The sequence below is a fragment of the Oryzias latipes genome, chromosome 15 (assembly GCF_002234675.1).
Source record: "Oryzias latipes chromosome 15, ASM223467v1".
Classification (NCBI taxonomy): Eukaryota; Metazoa; Chordata; class Actinopteri; order Beloniformes; family Adrianichthyidae; genus Oryzias; species Oryzias latipes.
In genome coordinates this window covers 13,335,714-13,355,150 of record NC_019873.2, presented here as the reverse complement: position 1 = coordinate 13,355,150, position 19,437 = coordinate 13,335,714, and the positions used below count along the sequence as shown (strand labels likewise).

At 39.2% G+C, this 19,437-nt stretch overlaps 1 protein-coding gene across 4 annotated transcripts in view; it reads left to right on the top strand.

Annotated features, from left to right (window-relative positions):
• Window positions 1-270: 270 nt before the first annotated feature.
• LOC105355769 (pro-neuregulin-3, membrane-bound isoform) overlaps window positions 271-19,437 on the top strand; it is a 269,668-nt gene continuing 250,501 nt past the window's right edge. For 2 of the 4 annotated variants that reach the window (XM_023963089.1, XM_020709402.2), the window contains exon 1: window positions 271-2,513. In XM_023963089.1, coding sequence (XP_023818857.1) covers window positions 1,817-2,513 — 697 coding nt within the window. In that variant the 5' untranslated portion in view covers window positions 271-1,816. The remainder of the gene's footprint in view (window positions 2,514-19,437) is intronic. The other 2 variants (XM_020709401.2, XM_011484245.3) reach the window with 2 other exon arrangements.

Genomic DNA, 19,437 nt, shown 5'->3' with positions numbered 1-19,437 from the left:
CTGAGCCGCTGCAGAGCTCTCTGTCCCCCCTTCATTCTCTCATTATCTTCATCTGTACACACACCTCCATTCTCTTTTTTTTCTGCATCCTTCCTGCATCTTTATTCTCTCCGCTTCCTGCTAACGGAGGCGGGCAAGCTTCCCAGTATTGGTGCATCCAGCAGGTGCAGCCTCTTTCTCTCCTGCCTCCCTCCCTCCCTCCCTCCCTCCCTCCCTGTTCCTCTCCTTGCTCTACCAGTGTGCACTCCGCTCTGTCGAATTTTTTTTTTTCCTTTTCATTCGTTCTCCGTCTCTCTGTGGCGGCAGCTCAGGGAAGCAGCTGCATGTGCGTTTGCATCCCCATTGCCACAGGTAAAGACAGCTGCATCGCTGGATTGTCTGCTACTCTGCGGCGGATTGATGAGCTCTTCCCACTGCGTTTACAGATCTTTATCCTAGAGTGGAGCACACATTTTTAATCAGCTCTGAAAAGGGATCCCGAAGAAATGGAAATGCCGCGGATCCCAGCAGCCTGACCAACAAATCACAGGCTGTGATTGGAAAGAGCTCAAGCTTCCAGAGACTGAAGAAAACACTTACACTTCGGTCCACAGACTCTATGGAATATTTTTATATTTTGCCAATGTTCACATTTCTTTTTCATCTCCAGCCTTGTTATTCCCATTGATTCAACTGATTCATCGATCTCCCTCTATATTTCATACTTCTGTGGTGGAATGTTTCCTGCAAAAACCAGAGAGGAGGCTTTTTGCTGCAGTATTAACGAAGACTACACTGATAAAGCGGAGAGCTGAGTGGACAGCTTGGGGAAATCTGATCCACAGCTGGCAAGGAATGGGATCACTCATCACAGTTGCAGATTTATCCGCCCTGTGATACTGCGTGACAACACCCCTCTCTTTTTCTCCTCATCCTCTCCTCATCTTAAGTCTCTCGGAGTGGATCTGGGACATAAGTGGATTCTGCTGTTTAATGTTTGGCATTTTTACTTCAATAAATGTCACTGAGGAAACAGAATGGATTTGAAACTAAAAGGGTGATAAATTAGAGCCGAAACAAACTGAGGCTGAAGACTGATAATCATGGGAGAGTGCAGAATACATGCATAGGCAAAAAGTCTCTCCTGGGTCCCCATTTCCAAAGGTGTCCCATTTGCAAAGAAATAGATATTTTTGGAAAGCTGACTTGGCTGATAGTGTGGGAATAAGCTGCATTTAGGAAAAGAAACATGGTGCTGAACTGGATGGGGAAGCAAGAGGACCCACCCTGCAAGTTTCACACATTGATACCATCCCATTGTGGACTGTGAAAGGAGGAGGGGGGGTTGTAACGAAGAGACAGTAAATCTAGATTTTTTTTGCTGCAGTGTTGTCTAAACATGGATCCTATGGATTAAGCTCATGTACAGTTTTGAAGGCGTTTCTTCTTGTGTATCATTCTGTTTGTATCGCCTTTTTCTCCTGCAAGAGGTATCTCTCTTTCCATCTCTCCTTTTGCTGTGAACATTCTCAGAGTCGCCTTGTGGACTGACTGAGCAAAGCAGGACTAAACAGGGACTAATCAACAGATAATCCTTCCTCATTAGCTTCCCTATATCTCCATGGGTGTGTGAATGTTTGTGCTTTTGCATTTCTAACCGTTTGTCTGCATGGATCCCCCACACCCCTGCCCCTCTGTACCTTTAAATCCATATTTGTGAACTTGGTCTTAGGAGTCATAGTGCTTTGGTTGCTCTATACATTTCCCTTTCTTTGTCTTTACATGTTTGGCATTGTCTGGAAACCAGGCGTTGTCATAAAGGTAACCCCTGAAGAGGATGAGTGAGTGCTCTGGGGCAGTTGTGTCTGGAGGAGTAATCATGGAAGAGCCTGAGGGTTCTGGGCCCTCTGGGGCCCGTGGGGAGGGCCAGGCTCAAGATAGAGGCCCATTTCGCTGTGCTTTTTGGCCTCGTCAGCAAACATGGCTGTGTGTGGTCCCTTTACTTATTGGCTTCATTGGTCTGGGATTAAGCCTGATGCTACTCAAATGGATTGTTGTGGGCACAGTGCGGGATTACGTGCCAACAGACTTGGTGGATGCCAATAGAATAGGTCAAGATCCGATATTTCTCTCAAAGCCAAGTGGGATTCCCAAAAATCCTGAAACTACAACAACTACAACTACCCCCACAGTAGAAAGTAGGAGTCACACACCTAGAACTGTAACACTGGCAAAAGGCAGGACTGGCATTACTGTTACCACCACTACTGTAAATCCGAGGGAGGGCGGAGCCTCCGGTAGTCTGGTGACCCCTCGGAATCCTGGAAACCGTAACGGACGCGGACCATCAGGTTTTACTACAACTGTCGTAGCAACTTGGACAACCTACCTAATTGGAGGAGGAAGTCCTAGCTTATCGCCGCCCAACCCAACAGTTCTCCATGACTCTACACAAATTTGGACAGCGGAACGTACCACTACGGAGGCAGTCTCCACCACTATCACAACACGTTCGTATGGACACCGCAAAACACGTGAGTCTCTCATCTTTTAGTGCTTCCAGGAACAATGTTTCTGTAGATTTAGAAATATGTGCAAAGCTGTTGTGGTTTGGCAAAAAAATGTGAACCCTGCTAAGGGTTTCTTTGTTTTTATTGTTATATTATATATAAATATTGCTTTTTTGTTTGTTGATTCTCGGTTGTTCTACTTGAAACATTTGATTTGCAGTCAGTGCGTGCGACTACTTCAGTTGGTTGCTGATGAAAGGACACTTCTGGTGGCTGAAAAATGCAGAACAGATATCAGTTGTCTAAACTTCTATTGACCGGTTAATTTTCTCCTTGCAAAACATCAGTTTCATCTATTAAATATTCACATTGCAATGGTAGCCTTCATTTATGACTGGTTTTTGCTGTTTTCTTAAAGCAACTTTGGTCTTATTACCTAATTACGACAATTTTGGGTGCTATTATGAAAATAAAGTGAAAATAGAAAACAAATTAAGACTATCTTTATATCCAGTATCCTTTGTAAATATAAATTATGGAGAAAACAAGCCAGAATAATACTAAAAATGTAATGTTTTCCTTTTTCGTTCAGAGATTACTTGTTTGGTAAATGATGGCATGCTCAAATCTCGCATGAACACAGAGTGGTGTTGTTTCTCTGCAACCTTAGAATCACATTTGTGGTAGAGAGATGTTTGCCTCCCAGAATCCTTTAAAAATGTAGGTGAAAGGTGCACACATTTCTACAACCACTGTCAGTTATTCTAAAGACTTGTAACTTCAGTGCTGGGTCTCCAATGGGAGAAAATCAGTGATTGCATTTTTTTTATATTTGACTGACTTGATATGCAATAGTCACATTCATTAATTGAGGGGGCCTGTTCTCTCTGTGTATTTATCCCACTTTTAGTCCTTGAATCAAGCAATGCAAATGTACGTGCTATTGATTTAACTGTGGGGGATTTTCTTGCTGCAAACACGGACACGAACTCTCACACACACATGTAAACACTCAGCTCCCACCATGATAGATGACTCTGCTCTCAAAATGGTGTCATGTTATATGCTGGACCTCCTGGCGAGTGCTGTGTTTCCTGATGCTGTCTTGGGCATATGTTGTTTCTCAAATCAGAAACATAGTTTGTTTTTATTGCACGTGTATGTAAGTAATATCCAACATGCCATGTTGCTCAGGTTTCCTTTCTTTCTATTGATAAGGAAGCAAGAGTCTGTTTTTGCAGTCTTGCAGCCACCCACATTGTATTTTACTGGCGTAGGGCCTACCCCTAGTGATACATCAACTGGGAGCCGCAGATGCCTGCCAAACATTAGATATTATGGGGTATAACCAGTAGCACCATATGCAGTACTGTTGTAACAATGCACTAAATCTGCATTAACCTGGGCCAACAGTTTTGCTTTTCTCCATCTGAAGTACAGAGCGTGCTCTGCAGGTGATTTGCTGATTTTAAACAGTGTGTCTCTTGAACATACCAATAGTATCACACAACTATTTCATTAGAGCAGACTCAAAATTTGGCCCTTGGTCTGAGGTGAACCAAGTTATTCAGGATCTGCTGTTTGGAATCTGTGCAAACATCAGTGTCAATGCATTTCTCTCTGCACACCTGCATGGACTATGAGTTGAGGAGACGATCACTGTCTTTTCTGCAACGAATCATTGTTTTTAATCCCGTTGTGTCCAGACTGTTTAGCCTGCACAACACACAGACCTAATAACCTGTGTGTTAGCAAAAAAATGAAACCTCAGCTAACTCAAAGATTCAGTTGCATCTTCAATAAAAATGTTTTTGCCAATTTTTTTATCACTAAATCTAAGCGTACGAAGGTATTATTATCCAAGATATCATTTAACATGTATCTTACAGTCATATTTTTGCTTCCATTCTCCACCATCACAGCCTCTTCTTTTATTATACAAATGCAATATATATTTATGTTCATTGTACAAGCATCCAAATGCTATCCATCAGGCTTTGTCCAGTTACTGTAGAGAAAAAGCAGAAAGCTCTAAAAGTTTATCTAAAAAAGGATTTGCAGGTATTAGAACAAAACTGCAATTGGGCTGGTTGCTAGAACATTTAATAACCATTAAATGTTGAAGAGTTTAAATCATGACTCATGACTCATGACTCATGACTCATGACAGCCCTGCAAAAAACTAGCAGCCTGTTCAGGGCGTACCCAACCTTTGCCCAATAGTAGCTGGGTTGGCTACGGCAAGCCAGTGACCCCAAAAGGGATACGGCGCAACAAAAACACCATGTAAAACACATAAAAAGTTCAGCATTGAGGGTATAAAGGAAAAGTACCACCTGCAGTATTGCCAATTTCTGATAGGCTACCTATTTCTGTAGTAAGCAGTGACGTAATAAAATGATTAATGATCTCATTAGAGAATTTTCAAATGTTCTATCAATAACCAAAATGGAAATAACATTAGCATAAAATGAAGCTATGCATGCTCCCAAAACTGATCAATATGCTGATCCTTAACATAAACAATAAATCAGGCCCTGTAGAAAAGAGGAGAGACAAGCCGGGGTAATACAGTCATTCATGTGACTCTGCCTCTGGATAGATGTCGCATGAGTTGGTTTTGCTCACTTAATGGACCAGCGACAGCTTCGTCACCGTGGGATATAAAAATCTATGTCACTGTTAATTATGCGACCTACAAAGACAGGCAAGGCATTGATAAGCTCATACAGATGGCGAACTATGCTTAAATTCTCCCCGCTTCTGTGTACAAACTGATGCAGGCAATTCTATAAACCGCATAAAGCATTTACACATAATGGACAGGTAATGCGAAAATGATGGCCTTTTCAAATCAAAGCTGCATGTGGGTGGCGGAGCAGAAGGGCTGGGAGGGCGAAGGGTGTTCGGGATTATTGAACGAAATGGGTACGCTGTCGTGGCAGAACCTTCTCTCCAAGCCAGAGAAAGAGAGCAATTTTCCATAGGATATCCATCAGAGTGGCTTAATAGCTTTCATGAACAGTCGCTGAATAAACGCCATTCTTTTTTTAATGGTTAATTAAAAAAATAGATGAAGATAAATGGGTCCCATTTTTGCCTCCTGTTGATAAAATAATATATTTGTTCTTTCTCTGCATTTCTCGTTATCAGTGGGAAGAGTTCCTACAATAATCTCCAATCTGGTGATATTTTCTTTAGCAGGGACAAAACATGGGAAGCTTTAGATTTGCAACGGAGCAGAAACGCATAAAATATCCTGTGATAGGTAAAAGCTACAACGTCTGATTACTGATGTTTTGAGGCTGTAGAACCCCTTGCTACACACTTTATACACTTTTCCCAGACAAACATGGACCTTTTTTACACTTTTCTCTTTGGGTTAAACTCTGAAAGTTCAAACCTTAATAGAAACTTAGGTCCAGAATAGTAGATTTAGAACAAAGACCTGCTTAAGATTGAAGATGTATGTACATGTGACGAGCTAAATGCATTCCGCACAAGAGACACAGCATAGAGGAGATTGATTGACAACGTCAACAGCCAAAAAGGATGCAGAAGACGGTGCGCTGTAAAAAATAATAATAAATAAATAAAAAGCATGCAAAATTGCCTTGAAAAACTTTGCAATCTCAATCTTAACATCAACATGTCCCCTCAGAAGACTTTGACCCAGCCAAACCCAAGGAACTTTAATTATCTACAATCTATTTATAATAAAAATATTATCTATCATCCACTATTACATTCAGCTATTATGACTGCAAATAAGCACAAAACACAACATGGTAAAATGCAAATTTTGTACGTTATAATTCAAAAATACAGCTCACAAGCAGCAAGCAGATCAAAGATAATGCTAATAGGGAATAGGGTACAAAATAAGCAATTTTAACGGGTCAGCATTACATGATTAGGTCCGATTTTCAAAAAGATGTGATGCAGGTTATAAATTCTCCTGCTGAGTGGCTCAGCAGGATTTTGTTAGGGCAATTGGTGATTTTGAAACCCAAATCCAGATTAACAGAATATCGCCATGACAGTAAAACTCGAACACGGAGAAGTTGGAGTGAGTAGCTTTTTCACAGTTTAGAAATAGGAGACCTGCATCAGCTCACCTGCTCATCACACAAACCCCACACAGGCTTACATTGGGCAGCCTTAAAGGATTGTTTTGATGAACACGTAACAGTTGGATTTTTACATTTTTTTCATCAAAGTGATGCAGAGGTGACGAGACGTCAGACTGTTTTTCTTGGCTGATTTCAGGATCCCTCAAGGGCACCGTGAAGAGTCTAGTTTATGCTTACATTACCAACAGGAACATGACAGCTGCACACAGTTGGAGGGCTTTTCATTGCAACTTGACAGCAGCTTAGTGCAGAAAAGTTTGATGTTTTTTTTATTTTTTTATTTCTGACATCCTGCTGAGTCAGGGAGAAAAGGAAGAAATTGAAAAACTAATTTGAAAAACTTACCATTGAATTCAAGGTGAGCTGTGCACTTTTCTTGCTGAGTGGCGGTGAAATGCTGAGATGCAGGACCACAAAAATGAGAGGTAAAACGGAAAAAACACTACAGAAAGCTGGGGTGCTGCACAGATAGAAGATCTGAATGCATTGGAACGAAGTTTCCATCAAGGAAAAAGGATCTGGTAATTTTAAAAAAGCACATGGTAATAGAAATGCCCCATACTGAGCAAAATAAGGCTAAGTGAATTCATGGGAAAATAAGGAAAACCCCCAAAGTTCCACTGCAGACCTTAAATAGCTCTAAATTAAATTCACATCTCATGTCCTGTTTCAACATCTTGCACTAAAGAAATGGCAACAGACACATAAATGTAATGCAAATTTAAGTAACTGATATCACAACTGTTGGATTTTCTGCCACATCAACTTAACATCCCATGCCAGTCATTTTTTAAACTATTTTCAAAGCCTTCCTAGTGTTTTTTTTATCATGATTATGTCATTAATGCCAAAATAAAAAAGAATCTGTATAGTTTTCTAGGACATAACTTCTGTAGCCTGGCAGTAGTTTATAAGAAATACCACTCTGAGTTGTGGACAAGACTGTTGGCGTGATGTAACCCTCCCCGCACTTCCCATCTTCCCTTTGTCGGCATGCTCTCCCGCTATCTTACAGTCCCTCAAACCCCCAACCTAACATTACTGATGCAGTAAAAAAGGGCAATATATATATATATATATATATATATATATATATAATCCTCCTTTATGACAAAAATGTCATTCTTCTTCTCCAAACTCTTCAAAGTTTCTAAGCTGAACACAGTTTGAGTATTAACAAAAAAAGAGTGACCTGATGCACAGACAGGAAGTTTGGTCAAGTCAAACTCCATTTTCTGACTTCTTGAGTGGTTTACCACAAACTGAAGACATCAAAAAGCTGTCGTCCAAGTTGGACTTTTAATCTGGTCTTGGCAGTGTCAAACAAGATGAACGTCAGTTTGACTCATTCTGATGAAACTTCCTGCAGTGGGAGAGCGGTGAAATTTTAATGATGCTAAAGAGAAACATGTTCAAAATATAGTGTAAAGTTTAAATAATTCACCACAACCTTTTTGCAAATTATCCAGCGCTGAGTGATTTCCTGCTTGAAGGTGGTTCTTCCCAGAATGGAGGTGCTCTGAATGCCTTCATTCCTCATACAGGGTGAGATTTTAGGGAGCTGTGAAGTAAAAGCAGGTCAAGGGAGGTTATTTTCAGAGATTTCTTTATTTCCTCTTTAATCTCTCGCCCCTGTTATTCTTCCTCTTCAAAGTGCATATCAGCCAGGCCCACAAGATGAAGTGAAAACTGGTTAACTGCCTCTGCTAACTTCAGAGGGGCACTTTGATAATGAATTCAGGCTTAAGTTCTGAAATCAAGACCATATTATTGGACCTGGCAGTGCAGGCAGGTAAAGCTGATGAGATGTAAGGAGAATGAATACCTTTTCTGGGATACGTCTTCCCCATGCAGGTTCTCCACAGGAAGCTGTCAGCTTCTACCCTGCTGCTCCAATCTCACATCTTCTGAGCTTTTTTCCCTATTTCTGATAGGAAACAAGGTTTCGTTTGATTCTATTTTATCTTCTGTTGACATTAGCAGACGTTTTTCAGCTGCTGGAAACTTTGTCATCGCAGTTGTTCTCTTCTCATTAAAATATGTCTCCTTAGAGTCCCATCATGAGTTCCCTGAAAAGGCTTGTTGAATATATTGACTGTTTACACACCGCTATTACACTAATTGTTGTTGGGGCTGCTTTTAAAGTAGTATTGATCTCTTTTTTTTCAATATTTTTAAAAACACAAAAACCTGATGAGGTATTGAAAAAAGGCAACAATCTACTCCTCCTTCAGTTTCTCTCCCACGGTCCACATCGGTTCCCCCTCCTAATGAATTTGTCGGCTGGCCTTGGGCAGCAGACCGTTTAACACAAAACAGATATCAGACTGCTTAGAGTTCAGCCGTCGCCAACAGCGCCTCCTGCAGCTCCTTCTCTGTGGGATTATGAAAAATGAATAATAATCTCAAGAAAATATGAAGTTCTGTTTAAAATAAAATGACCATAAATGTGCATTAGTAAAATAATATAAAAGTAATGCGTAGAAATGTTTTGTTTCCATATGCAAAATGATTCCTAAATGTTATGTGTTGTTTAAGAAAAGGCATGAAGGACTTACCCTTTGTGACACTGTCACTGTTTGTGACCCAAACCCTAACACTTAGGCTGGATGAACAGTTAAAGAGCACACGTAAATCTTTATAGTACTTGTTTATTTAATCTCTATAATGACTCACAAAGGTTGTTGGTATAGCACCATGTTATCAAATGACACCACACACTATTATTGGAAGCATTGAGATTCTACATCTGTTTAAGTCCCACTCTGGTCATCTTACTGTTTAAATGTTCCCAGTTGTCTTTCAATTATAATTATGCAGTATTTAGCCCAAAAAAAAAAAAAAAAAGGTTTCTAGGAAATAGTTTCTGTGGAGCGGTAGTTAATTAGAAATCCACCTCTGAGTCATGGGTGGCACCGTTGGCGTTGAGTAAACCCACCCCTACTTCCCATCATCCATTTATTTAACTGCTCTCTTGTCACCTTACAGCCTCTCACACCCCCAACCTAGCATTAGCGTTGCAACAAAAATGGCATGCAATGTTGGAGCTATCCAGCTGTACAGTTTTGAACCAGATTCTAATTTAGACGAGGAAAACAAAGACGAACAAGAACATGTAAAAAGACCAAAAATACCATTTTCAATCAGAGCTGGTCTTTAAGCTGAAAAATCTATATTTGGAGAATTTACACAGATTGAGATTGTGAATAAACAGCAGGTTGAAAAATGTTTTTTTGTCTTCAAAAATTGATTTATTTTAGACAAATCCCTCAGATAAAAAGACTTGAGGAATAACCTAAGTGCTCCAATGGAAATGAGTCAGTAATCTCCAGTCACAAGCCTTTTTTTCTGCAAATTTCAACACAAATCTACCTGGATTGATTTATGTTAAAGGCTGTTTGTTAAAGCAAATGTCATCCAGTTTTAAGTCAAATTCACTCTAATATTAACTTACTGTATGAAAACTTCCAAACTTGCTCTAGTGGTTTTTCCCACTTCATGTTTATTTATCATTAATATTAAAGACAATGCAATTTTCACAAGCAAAATTAATAATTTTGTATCAAAATGTAGGTATGGTATAGCAATTTTTGTTTACGTTTAACTTAAATTGAATAGTTATATCAATTCCAAAAATGACATATGTAGGAAAAACGACTACATGTGTATCAGCTCATGATGTTAACCTAAAATAATTTCACAATTTGAATGCACTTTTTAAGCAATCCATATTTTTTAGTTAAAAATGTCAAATATATTTTTATTTGTAAAGAAATGAGGAACAGATCCATTTTCGAATGCAGGACATGCCTAATAATCGTTGATGTAATTTTATATATTTAAGTCTAAGAATATATGTAAACATTTTATATGGGGTTTAGTGTCATTTAAGATTTATTAAAGTGAATTGAAAAATAATAGAGGCTTATAGCGCTGACAACTGAGAAAATTATAACTGTGAGAACCTGAAAAAAAGCGTACCTCCAATCGTTTTTTCTTCCTATTAACTTTCACATCCGTACCGTGAGATCCTCCCTCTTGGTTAGTCAAAGATTGATTCTGTGTATGTAGGAGTGTCAGCATCTGGTGGCCAATTTTTCATGTTCACGATATGAGGCACCTTATCTATCCTTTGCCCTCTGCAGGATATTGATCCTGTTGTGATTGTATCCAGTTCTTTCGCCACTCAGCAGTTTAGGAAACAGACCCTCTAGCATGGCGGGCTTGCATATAGGCGCGGGCTCTGATTATCCGAGCTTGCTGCATTTTTCTGCGGTTATTTTTAGCTTCAAAGATCGTTGCCAGCTTCTCTCTTTGAGGCTGCTTGCTGTTCTTGTGGAGGCTTTAGCAGCATTGGAGGAAACCTAACAAATAGGGTAAAGGAAGCAGTACAGACATCGACTTTAGTGTTGAAGGCAAAAAAAATTACACTTAGGGAAGATTTAGGATGTTGAGCTGAGTTAAAAAATATGCACCGTGCTCTGTTTGTTTCATTTTAGGGATGCTGACATCTACTAGATCTCATTATGCCAAGAAAAAAAAGAAAAACCGTTAGAGACTTCAGCATTAGCAGTCTTAAATCTTACTGGCTGTTTCTTGGAAATAAGATCTCTCATTAATGATGTTATCACACCGGAGTCTTACCCCAACCAAATAACAGGAAGTGACAGGAGGCTTTCCAGAAGGTCACCTTGATGCGGAGCATTTCTCTACCAGACGCATACCCAGGCGAACAGGCAAACACACAGAAACTTGAGAGTTTCTAGAAAATGTCTTCTAAGCTGTCCTTGGAGCATGTGTGTGTATGTGTGTGTGTGTGTGCTGGTGTTAAATGCACTCCATCCAGTCAGGCCTTGACATGCACTGTTCTGTCAAAACACTGCTCCATTTCTGTCTCTCTATGGAGAACAGAAAAATATCTTTCCCTTTCCATAGAAAAATAAAAAAACTAGGTCCCACTGACATCATGGAGTTCACAGATGCATGGATTTAGTATGTAAACAAAAGTATTTTTTATTTTTTATCACCCTCAACGAACAAGATAAAATGTTTGCTTACTTAAAATGTAGAGTGTTTACCTTCCTGTTTTCAAGTGTTATACAATTTAGGAATTAAAGAAGATTTTAAAAACAGTGTATGGGACAGAATGAGTTGATGGGATTAAGAATAGTCAATAATTGGGAATTCTTCAAATCCTCCTAAATCGAATTACCCAAACTACCATAATCCTGAATAGTCTCAATTAATTTTGGATTTCAGATTTAATCTTTAAATATACAATGAATTTTCCTTAAAGTCCTTAAGTCTTCACCACAACAGAAGTTGAGGCTGAAGCTGGGAACACAAAGGTATAAAACCTAAATTTGCTGGAAAACACGCCACTGTTCATGTCAAAAAATATAACTTTATAAAAAATAATAATATTAAAACTAAACAAAAACATTGACAGTCATGACATTTTAAAGACCCAATGAGATTAAAATAATGTTTTTTTGGGTGCGTTTTTTTAACCTGTTCTTGCATTTTTGTGATGATTGATGACATATGAAGAAGATTTTCCACTTTCAGAAATTGATCCATGTACGTCTTCATTTTCCTCATCTGAACTGGTATCTGGCTCAAAACTGTACAGCTGGAAGGCTCCGATATGGTTCACTGTTTTTGTTGCACCGCTAAAATTAAGTTGAGGGTTTGAGGCGTTGTAAGCAGGGGAGACCGTAAACAAAGAGATGATGGGACATAGAGACAGGCTTACTACGCACCAGCAGACCCATCTACAACTAGAAGCGAACATCTAATGAACTCCAGAAAATATGTCAAGAAAACAACAGTTTTGTGTTGTTGTTTTTTTTACTAAAAACGGCATAATCCTAATTAAAATGTATCTGGGAACACTTTTACAATAGATCAAAAGATGACTGGAGTAGAGCTTTAAAGTGTCAACCTCATCCAATGTTTGTGTATTGTTTAGTATTAGTTTAATATTTGAAGATAAGATCACAGTTGTTACCACACAAAAATTAACCTAAATACAAACTATAGGTTAGTGTGGGATTATTAGTTACATCGGGAATTTTATAAAAAATACAATAAAAATGCTTAAATGCAGCCTCTGGAAATGTTAGGGATAGTCAGTCATTTAGTTTAAAGTCTGATGGGTGCGTGTTTCCCAAGTTCAGTAAACTGTGCACCTGAAAATGCCATAAACAAGCACATCAGAATGATGCAGCAAAAATTGTAACGATAGAAAAAAAATCACACGAATCAAAAAGCAAAAGGTTTGCTGACTGGCACTGGAATTCAGCACATGCACTCAAGACATTCCAATAGTAATCTTCACCGATTGGACTCAATTGTGGCATCTTTCCTTTGCAAATGAACAGTAAAAATAAAAATAATAATGAGAAAAAAAAAACATTGAAGTCCTAAATAATTGTACTGGTTTTAAACCAAAATTTTTGTATAAATGGGTCAACTTTTGAAATAGATGTTGGACATTTGGATAACCTTAACCCATTATTATTATGATTTTTACTTTAACTCAATCCTTCATATTCATATTGGCTGACATAAATGTCTGATGCTGGAGCAGTAGCGACGGCCCGAGTCGCTTGCAAACACCACGCCCCTCCATCTTGCACCACTGCAGGGATTGGAGAAAAGCGATGAAGGAAACGGAATGATTGCAGGAATGAGGTAGTGAGAGTGAAGCAAGAGAATAAGCTGGAGAGGAAACTTTCCACTCTGACAATGTGAACACACTCTCTTATTCATCTAATAACACTGAGTCCTCCTTTTCTTCTCCCTCCATCTTCCCCTGCCTACTCAGTTCATTTACATTTACATTACACCCAGCTGGAGTTTATTTGGTGGGGAGTGATAGATGGTAAGGCTCTTGTTGAGCTCTGCAGCTTCTCCAGCGATGAGCTTGAAGGGGAGAAAAAAAATGTGATGGAGGGAAAAAAAAGACTTTCAGCATATTTATTGGAAACAAAAAGTCAAACATCTTTTTTTTTTTCAGGTAAATTGTTCACAGTGATTTTCAACAGTTAACCACCACACCCTAATGCGGCCCTGACCTGCAAACCTGCACCTTAAGCTATATGTTCACACCGCCCTCTGCAATGTACGTTCAAGCGGCTACTATTAACGAAAAGTCTTTGTCTAAAAGTCTAAAGAGTGCGTTTTGGGCTTTCGCCTTCAAAACTCTCGCGTTCACACATTTCGGGTTTCTACAGCCGTTTTCAGGTTCCATGTACAAAACACACGACCACTGATAGTATGCTAAATTTCAAAGCAGGTCAAACTTTGACCAATTAGGGACTTGGATTTGGTAGCAACATATGGATGATGTCCCTTTTATTTAACATAAGTGCGACTGAAAAATTGATGATGAAGGAGAAAACAATATTTGCAGTCCGTGCCCGGCCGAAATTCTATGACACCAAGTTTTCCGCACTAAATCATCTTCAACTGTAGGTGGCAGACATGCGCTAGTATTTGGGAGCTAGTATTTGGAAGCTAGTATTGGGTAGTGACAGTCCAGTGTGAAACATGCAATCAGGAATGCGTGTTTAGCGTGTTCTTGAAACTAGCATCATAGAACTGCTTTTGGCAGCCAAACAAAATCCCAGGATTTGCTACAAGCAAGCCAAACTTCATGGATGCTCTGTGATAGATGCTAGAAGAACTGCATCTTTTGTCTGGTCTGGGAATCATAAATAAACTAAAAATAAAAAATTTATTTGGATTCTTCCAAAGCTAAACAACATTACAAATCCAGTGTTTGACTATACCAGTAAAAAAAAGCAAAGTTAAATGTTTTGTCTCTTTTAAACATCCCTTTTCAGTAACACCAGTCAACAATTTTCTGTGTTACCAAGGAAACCTGTACCAGGGCCATGATGTCAGCTTTAAGCAAGGTTTTCCTGCTGTTTCTTCCAGACTTTGAGGGACAACCGTCTGTCCTCCTGCATTGTACACTGAAATATTATACTGAAGGACAACCCTGTGCAATCCAGACTTTCCTCTCACAGATGGTGCAGAGACACACGTCATCGCGGTATAATGCCACATGATGCAAACAGACTCAGAGAAGTAGGGATTACACCACATTCCTGAGAAAAGCCCACACTGGCTTGCCTCCGCTCAGTTCTCATGCTATCTTATTCTGTGGATAAATAGAGTATGCAGTAAACATTACTTTGTGTTTTTTTTGCTAAACAAGAGGCTAGAACTTTTTTTTGTGTGTCAAGATTGCAAAATCTTGAGCTAGTTTGACCAAAAAAAAAAAACCATCTGGTCCACTATTGATGGTGAACAAATGTTTCCATGCTTGCATGCACAGCCTGTTGGTTGAAAAATTGTTGGACCTCTTGTTCTTGTGTTGTGCATCCTGTGTGTTTTGTGTTGTGAATCATTACGAACACATCAGAGTCAGGAGCTGTCAGCACTCCATTTGCCACTTGTCAAAAGTGACTGATGTCTGGAGGCGGCCCCTCGCCCCCACTCTTTTGTTTTCCTTCTTTTAAAAAGAATCACGCTCATCTGCAGCACGCCTTGACCACGTGCACGCACACAGACGTGTGCACACACACAACAGACAGCTGGGATGTGACACCCCCTGGCTATGTGCCCAAAGAACGCGGGAAGATGGACAGGCAGGGTCTGTCAGCGAGGATGCAGTGACGTGGAATCAGTTTCTTATTTGAGATAATGAACCACATGAGAAGTGTCAGCTCAGCACCAATTAGATCAGATGTTAATTATCCAGTACTAGTCACAGCATTTTGGATATGAATTTCTCAGAGTATGGGAGACGTCGCTCTATTTAAATTCTCCTTTATGTTTGCTTGTCTTATTTACTGCCCCCTAAAGAAATCAGACTTTTGTTTAGTTTAAGACCATTTCACAAAGCTGGGTTGCAGTTGCAAAGACTAGCAAGGATTTAGGAATTTTTTGAACTTTTCTATTTAAACGTAAAAGGTGTTTCCCTGATTTTCCTGCATTAAAGTAGCTGCATCATATTTTTGCACCATAATCTATGACAGTAGATTAATGCATGGCAGCTATAGAAATCAGAAAAAGTAAATGAGTTTTAACCAAAAACCCCATATTTGTAAAATGAACTGTAACAGTTTCTACTCAGCTTTCCCCTTTGGTCTGGCCTACTTGAAAATGAGTCTGTTCTTATCATTTATTATTGATTAACCTGCTCCTTGGAGGGAGACAACTAGTTTGTCTTCCGATAGGTTTAAAGGCAAACAAGCTTTGAGAGTGCAAAGGGCTGTTGAAGTGTCCAGAGCTGCAAATGTGACAGCAGAGACCCAACAGACCTATCTTCTAGATAGTTGCCCATGTCAGTTCCTTATGACAAGTGACGCTTATTCAGCCTGATCTATTGATCTATAATCACTCTATCAAAACAATACCATTGCTTGCTTTTAGATATTTTGTTCAATAAGAGGAAATATTAGAAATGCACGTAAAGATTTGTTTGTGATACAAAACGACAAACACAAAATAAGTCCATAATCTTTGACGGTTAGGCTCTGGGCCGGTGATGTCTTGTGTGCTTGACCATATATGAATAAACCCCAGAGCTGAGAGGTGGACTGAGGTTAAGGGACAGACAGTGTTGAAGAATCGACCTTGGTGGAAAACACGGTGGAGGACGGTTAGTGAACTGTCTAGAATGCAGAGAAAGAACATCCATGACTGAAAAGGTGTAAACATGACTGGGTCAGAGGCAAAGCAGGCAATTTAACTATTGGTTTTAAATGAAGTAGTGAGTAAAGCAACAAACCCACATACCTGGAAGGGGAGTAGACCTTTCTCATCCAAATTGCACTATAGCTTGACTTATCAAGTAGAGGAACTTACTGATTTTCCAACTGATTGTTCCAATAAAATGTATTTTATTTAAAGACACACTCCAATAAAAATTGTTTTTTTTAGTGTTTCTTAACATGTTCTCATAGCCTGTTCCTCATGATGGATATGTATTAAAAAATATAAGCTTAAATTTGCATTACTGAATATTACTTCAGTCTGACAGAAATATCAAATACAATTGTCAAATACAAAGTTTCGTTGGGTTGCCAAGAGTGCAATTCCGTTGCTTTGGACACATCTGTCATTCAGTGTGGTATTCAACGTGTTCCCTTTCTATTGGTTTTGAGTCAACAATCATCTTCCTCGTTAGGTTAAAGGGCCTGTTATAGCTTGTGTTGGCCTTGGATAAGTAGATTATCTGTTTCTAAGCTCAATGTCTAACAATGATAAAAAAAACTTTTGTGTGCAATGCATCATGATACTGGGAAGACATCCGTCCCACAGCAATTAAGAAAAAAAGCAAATTCTTCAAATAAAACTGACAGTAATCCCCCAATAACAAGGGCTAAGAAGGCAAGTGGAGATTGTTTGATTTTAATGCTTTGTTGTAATATCTTACACTCAGCTGCAATGACCATTTTCAAAAGTCAAGACCTCCGTGTCACTATATGTAATCCTACAGAGGACATACAGACATTTAGCGTAAGAGAAAGTAAGACGGACACATGCAGAGTGGTTCAGCGCTGCATAGACAACAATAAAAGCAGTTCCTCACCAGAATCCCTCCCTTTCCATGTGTGTCTTAATACAAAATTCATGTTATTGTTGTCTTTCTGCCTCAGCGTGTTTGTTTTGGAAACATGTAATAAGTGAACTCAAGTGAACCACAAGTTACATCCAACAAACTTGATCTCCCAGCAACCCCATTCTGACGACACCCGTCTTTGACATTTGACAGCTCAGCTTGGTGGTGTTCCTCAAATGAACACGTATCATTTCTTTGAAAAGAACACAGAGGAAACCCACTCAAATGGCTTTTAAACTTTAACTGACACCAAAACATTAATAAAGAAGTAACCAACAACACTGAAGGGTTTGCTGCTCTGAGTGGTTCAGTCTTAGATGAGCTTTTTTACTCACTTTGTCATTACAATGAGCTACTTTTTTGGAAGAGTGTTAAATCATGCCACAGTCTGGTAACACTAGCTACTGTTGAGTCTGTATTTGTAAGATTAAGGGCTTAAGATAAAAACTTTATGATCAAGTAATAAACTTAAAATCTTAGTTTAATGAAAGCAACAAGTAAAACTATTCTTCTCAGCCAATGTCCTTTCTTTACTGAATATCAGTAATTAAATAATTCCACTTGCTAATATTTATCTAAAAAATGAACTCCATATAAAGATTATGACTCATGAATCTTGTGTATTTATTATTGAATTCAATTCAGTTGATTTACGAAGCACCAGTTCACCACAAGGGTAGCACAAAAAACATGCGAGAAAAACAGGGTCATCCGAGAGGGCTTAAAGACGAAACAGAGAAGTCTATGGCGGGAGCCAAGACAGAGCAACAGGGAGGACTTGTCTGCTCATGGTTGTTGTGGTTGCACAACAACCAGGAAGCAGCAGGGCAATGCCATGACGATCTCCAGCAAACAGCCAGAAGTGGCACTTCACCACTTCTAACTGCTCCTTTCTGAGTGATCTGAAAGACCATGGTTAAAAACAGCTGAATTGATGTTTCCATGTCTTTTCGGTCCTTTGGCTTAATACCAAATCTAAGGCAGATGCAGTCATTAGACACTTCTGCATCAAAAAGTAACCATCCTGGGTGCTACCCTACCTTCACCCAACAGTGGCTAGGAGAGACTCCAGCATCTCCAATAGGGATTAGACAGGATGGATGGATGGTTGGATGGATGGATGGATGGATCAACCTATCTTTAGGGTGTGATCATGTTACATACATGCTGTAAAAATGCAAATGTGTTTATTTTCCAGTCATAAGACATCTAAAAACTACATGAGCAAAAGAAAATGTCACCTGATTTGAGTTTTAGACTGATAGCCACTTCTGAAATCCTGCATTGTAGATGTCTCATCCTACAGAGACATTATTGGTCCTGAGAGAGGGATTTCAAAGGGTTTAACTTAACCCCTCTCTTGACCTTTGATATCTCCACCTTGCACCATCTCTCTTTTTTTCTCTAGTCTTTGTTGCATTCAATAGGCTGTCCTTTAATACGAAGTAGTAACAGCTTGTTGTTGTTTTTTTGGCTTTTCTTTTACATGTCAGGGCCCCACAGGGTCAGTGAACTATACGTTCTGCTGTATATCTTCACTGTACATGCAGAGTGATGCAAGACCATGTAGCATAACTTCCTATTTTCATCAACTGAACTGAACTGCTTTAATAGAACCAAAAGTGGTTGTTTGTTGGAAAACTTTTAATAAAATGTCAACTGTGAGGCTTGGTTTCTATGCTAGCTGTAAGCTGGATCATTGGTATTTTCTCCCGGCATTGCAATCCATTTGAACAAACAGCATGATGTGGATGTGACGAGACGGTGTCACATAACCCTGACTGTTTGCTGTAATGGCTTTAATTGTCTTTCATTGTGGAGATGCAAAACCAGCAGAATGGACTCAGCAGCAAAGCTATTATACTATTAGAATGGAAAGAAGCTGTCACATGCAATGATGTGTTGTCTGAATCATTTCAAAAGCCACTTGTCAATTTGATACACAAATTTGTAATGTGGATATTATTGTATACATCTGCATCATCAGTCCTTCTGGACACACTCAGGTTCATAGCAGTTTTTGATTGGAAAATAAAACCCCATTGTCCCACAGAAATGAAACTGTTCATTTGAAACTCTATCCTTTGTTTTCCCCTTGTTGACTATATTTTCTTCACTATAATGCTCATCGAATCATAAGGCGTACCGCCAATGCATGGTCTATTTTCAAATTTAT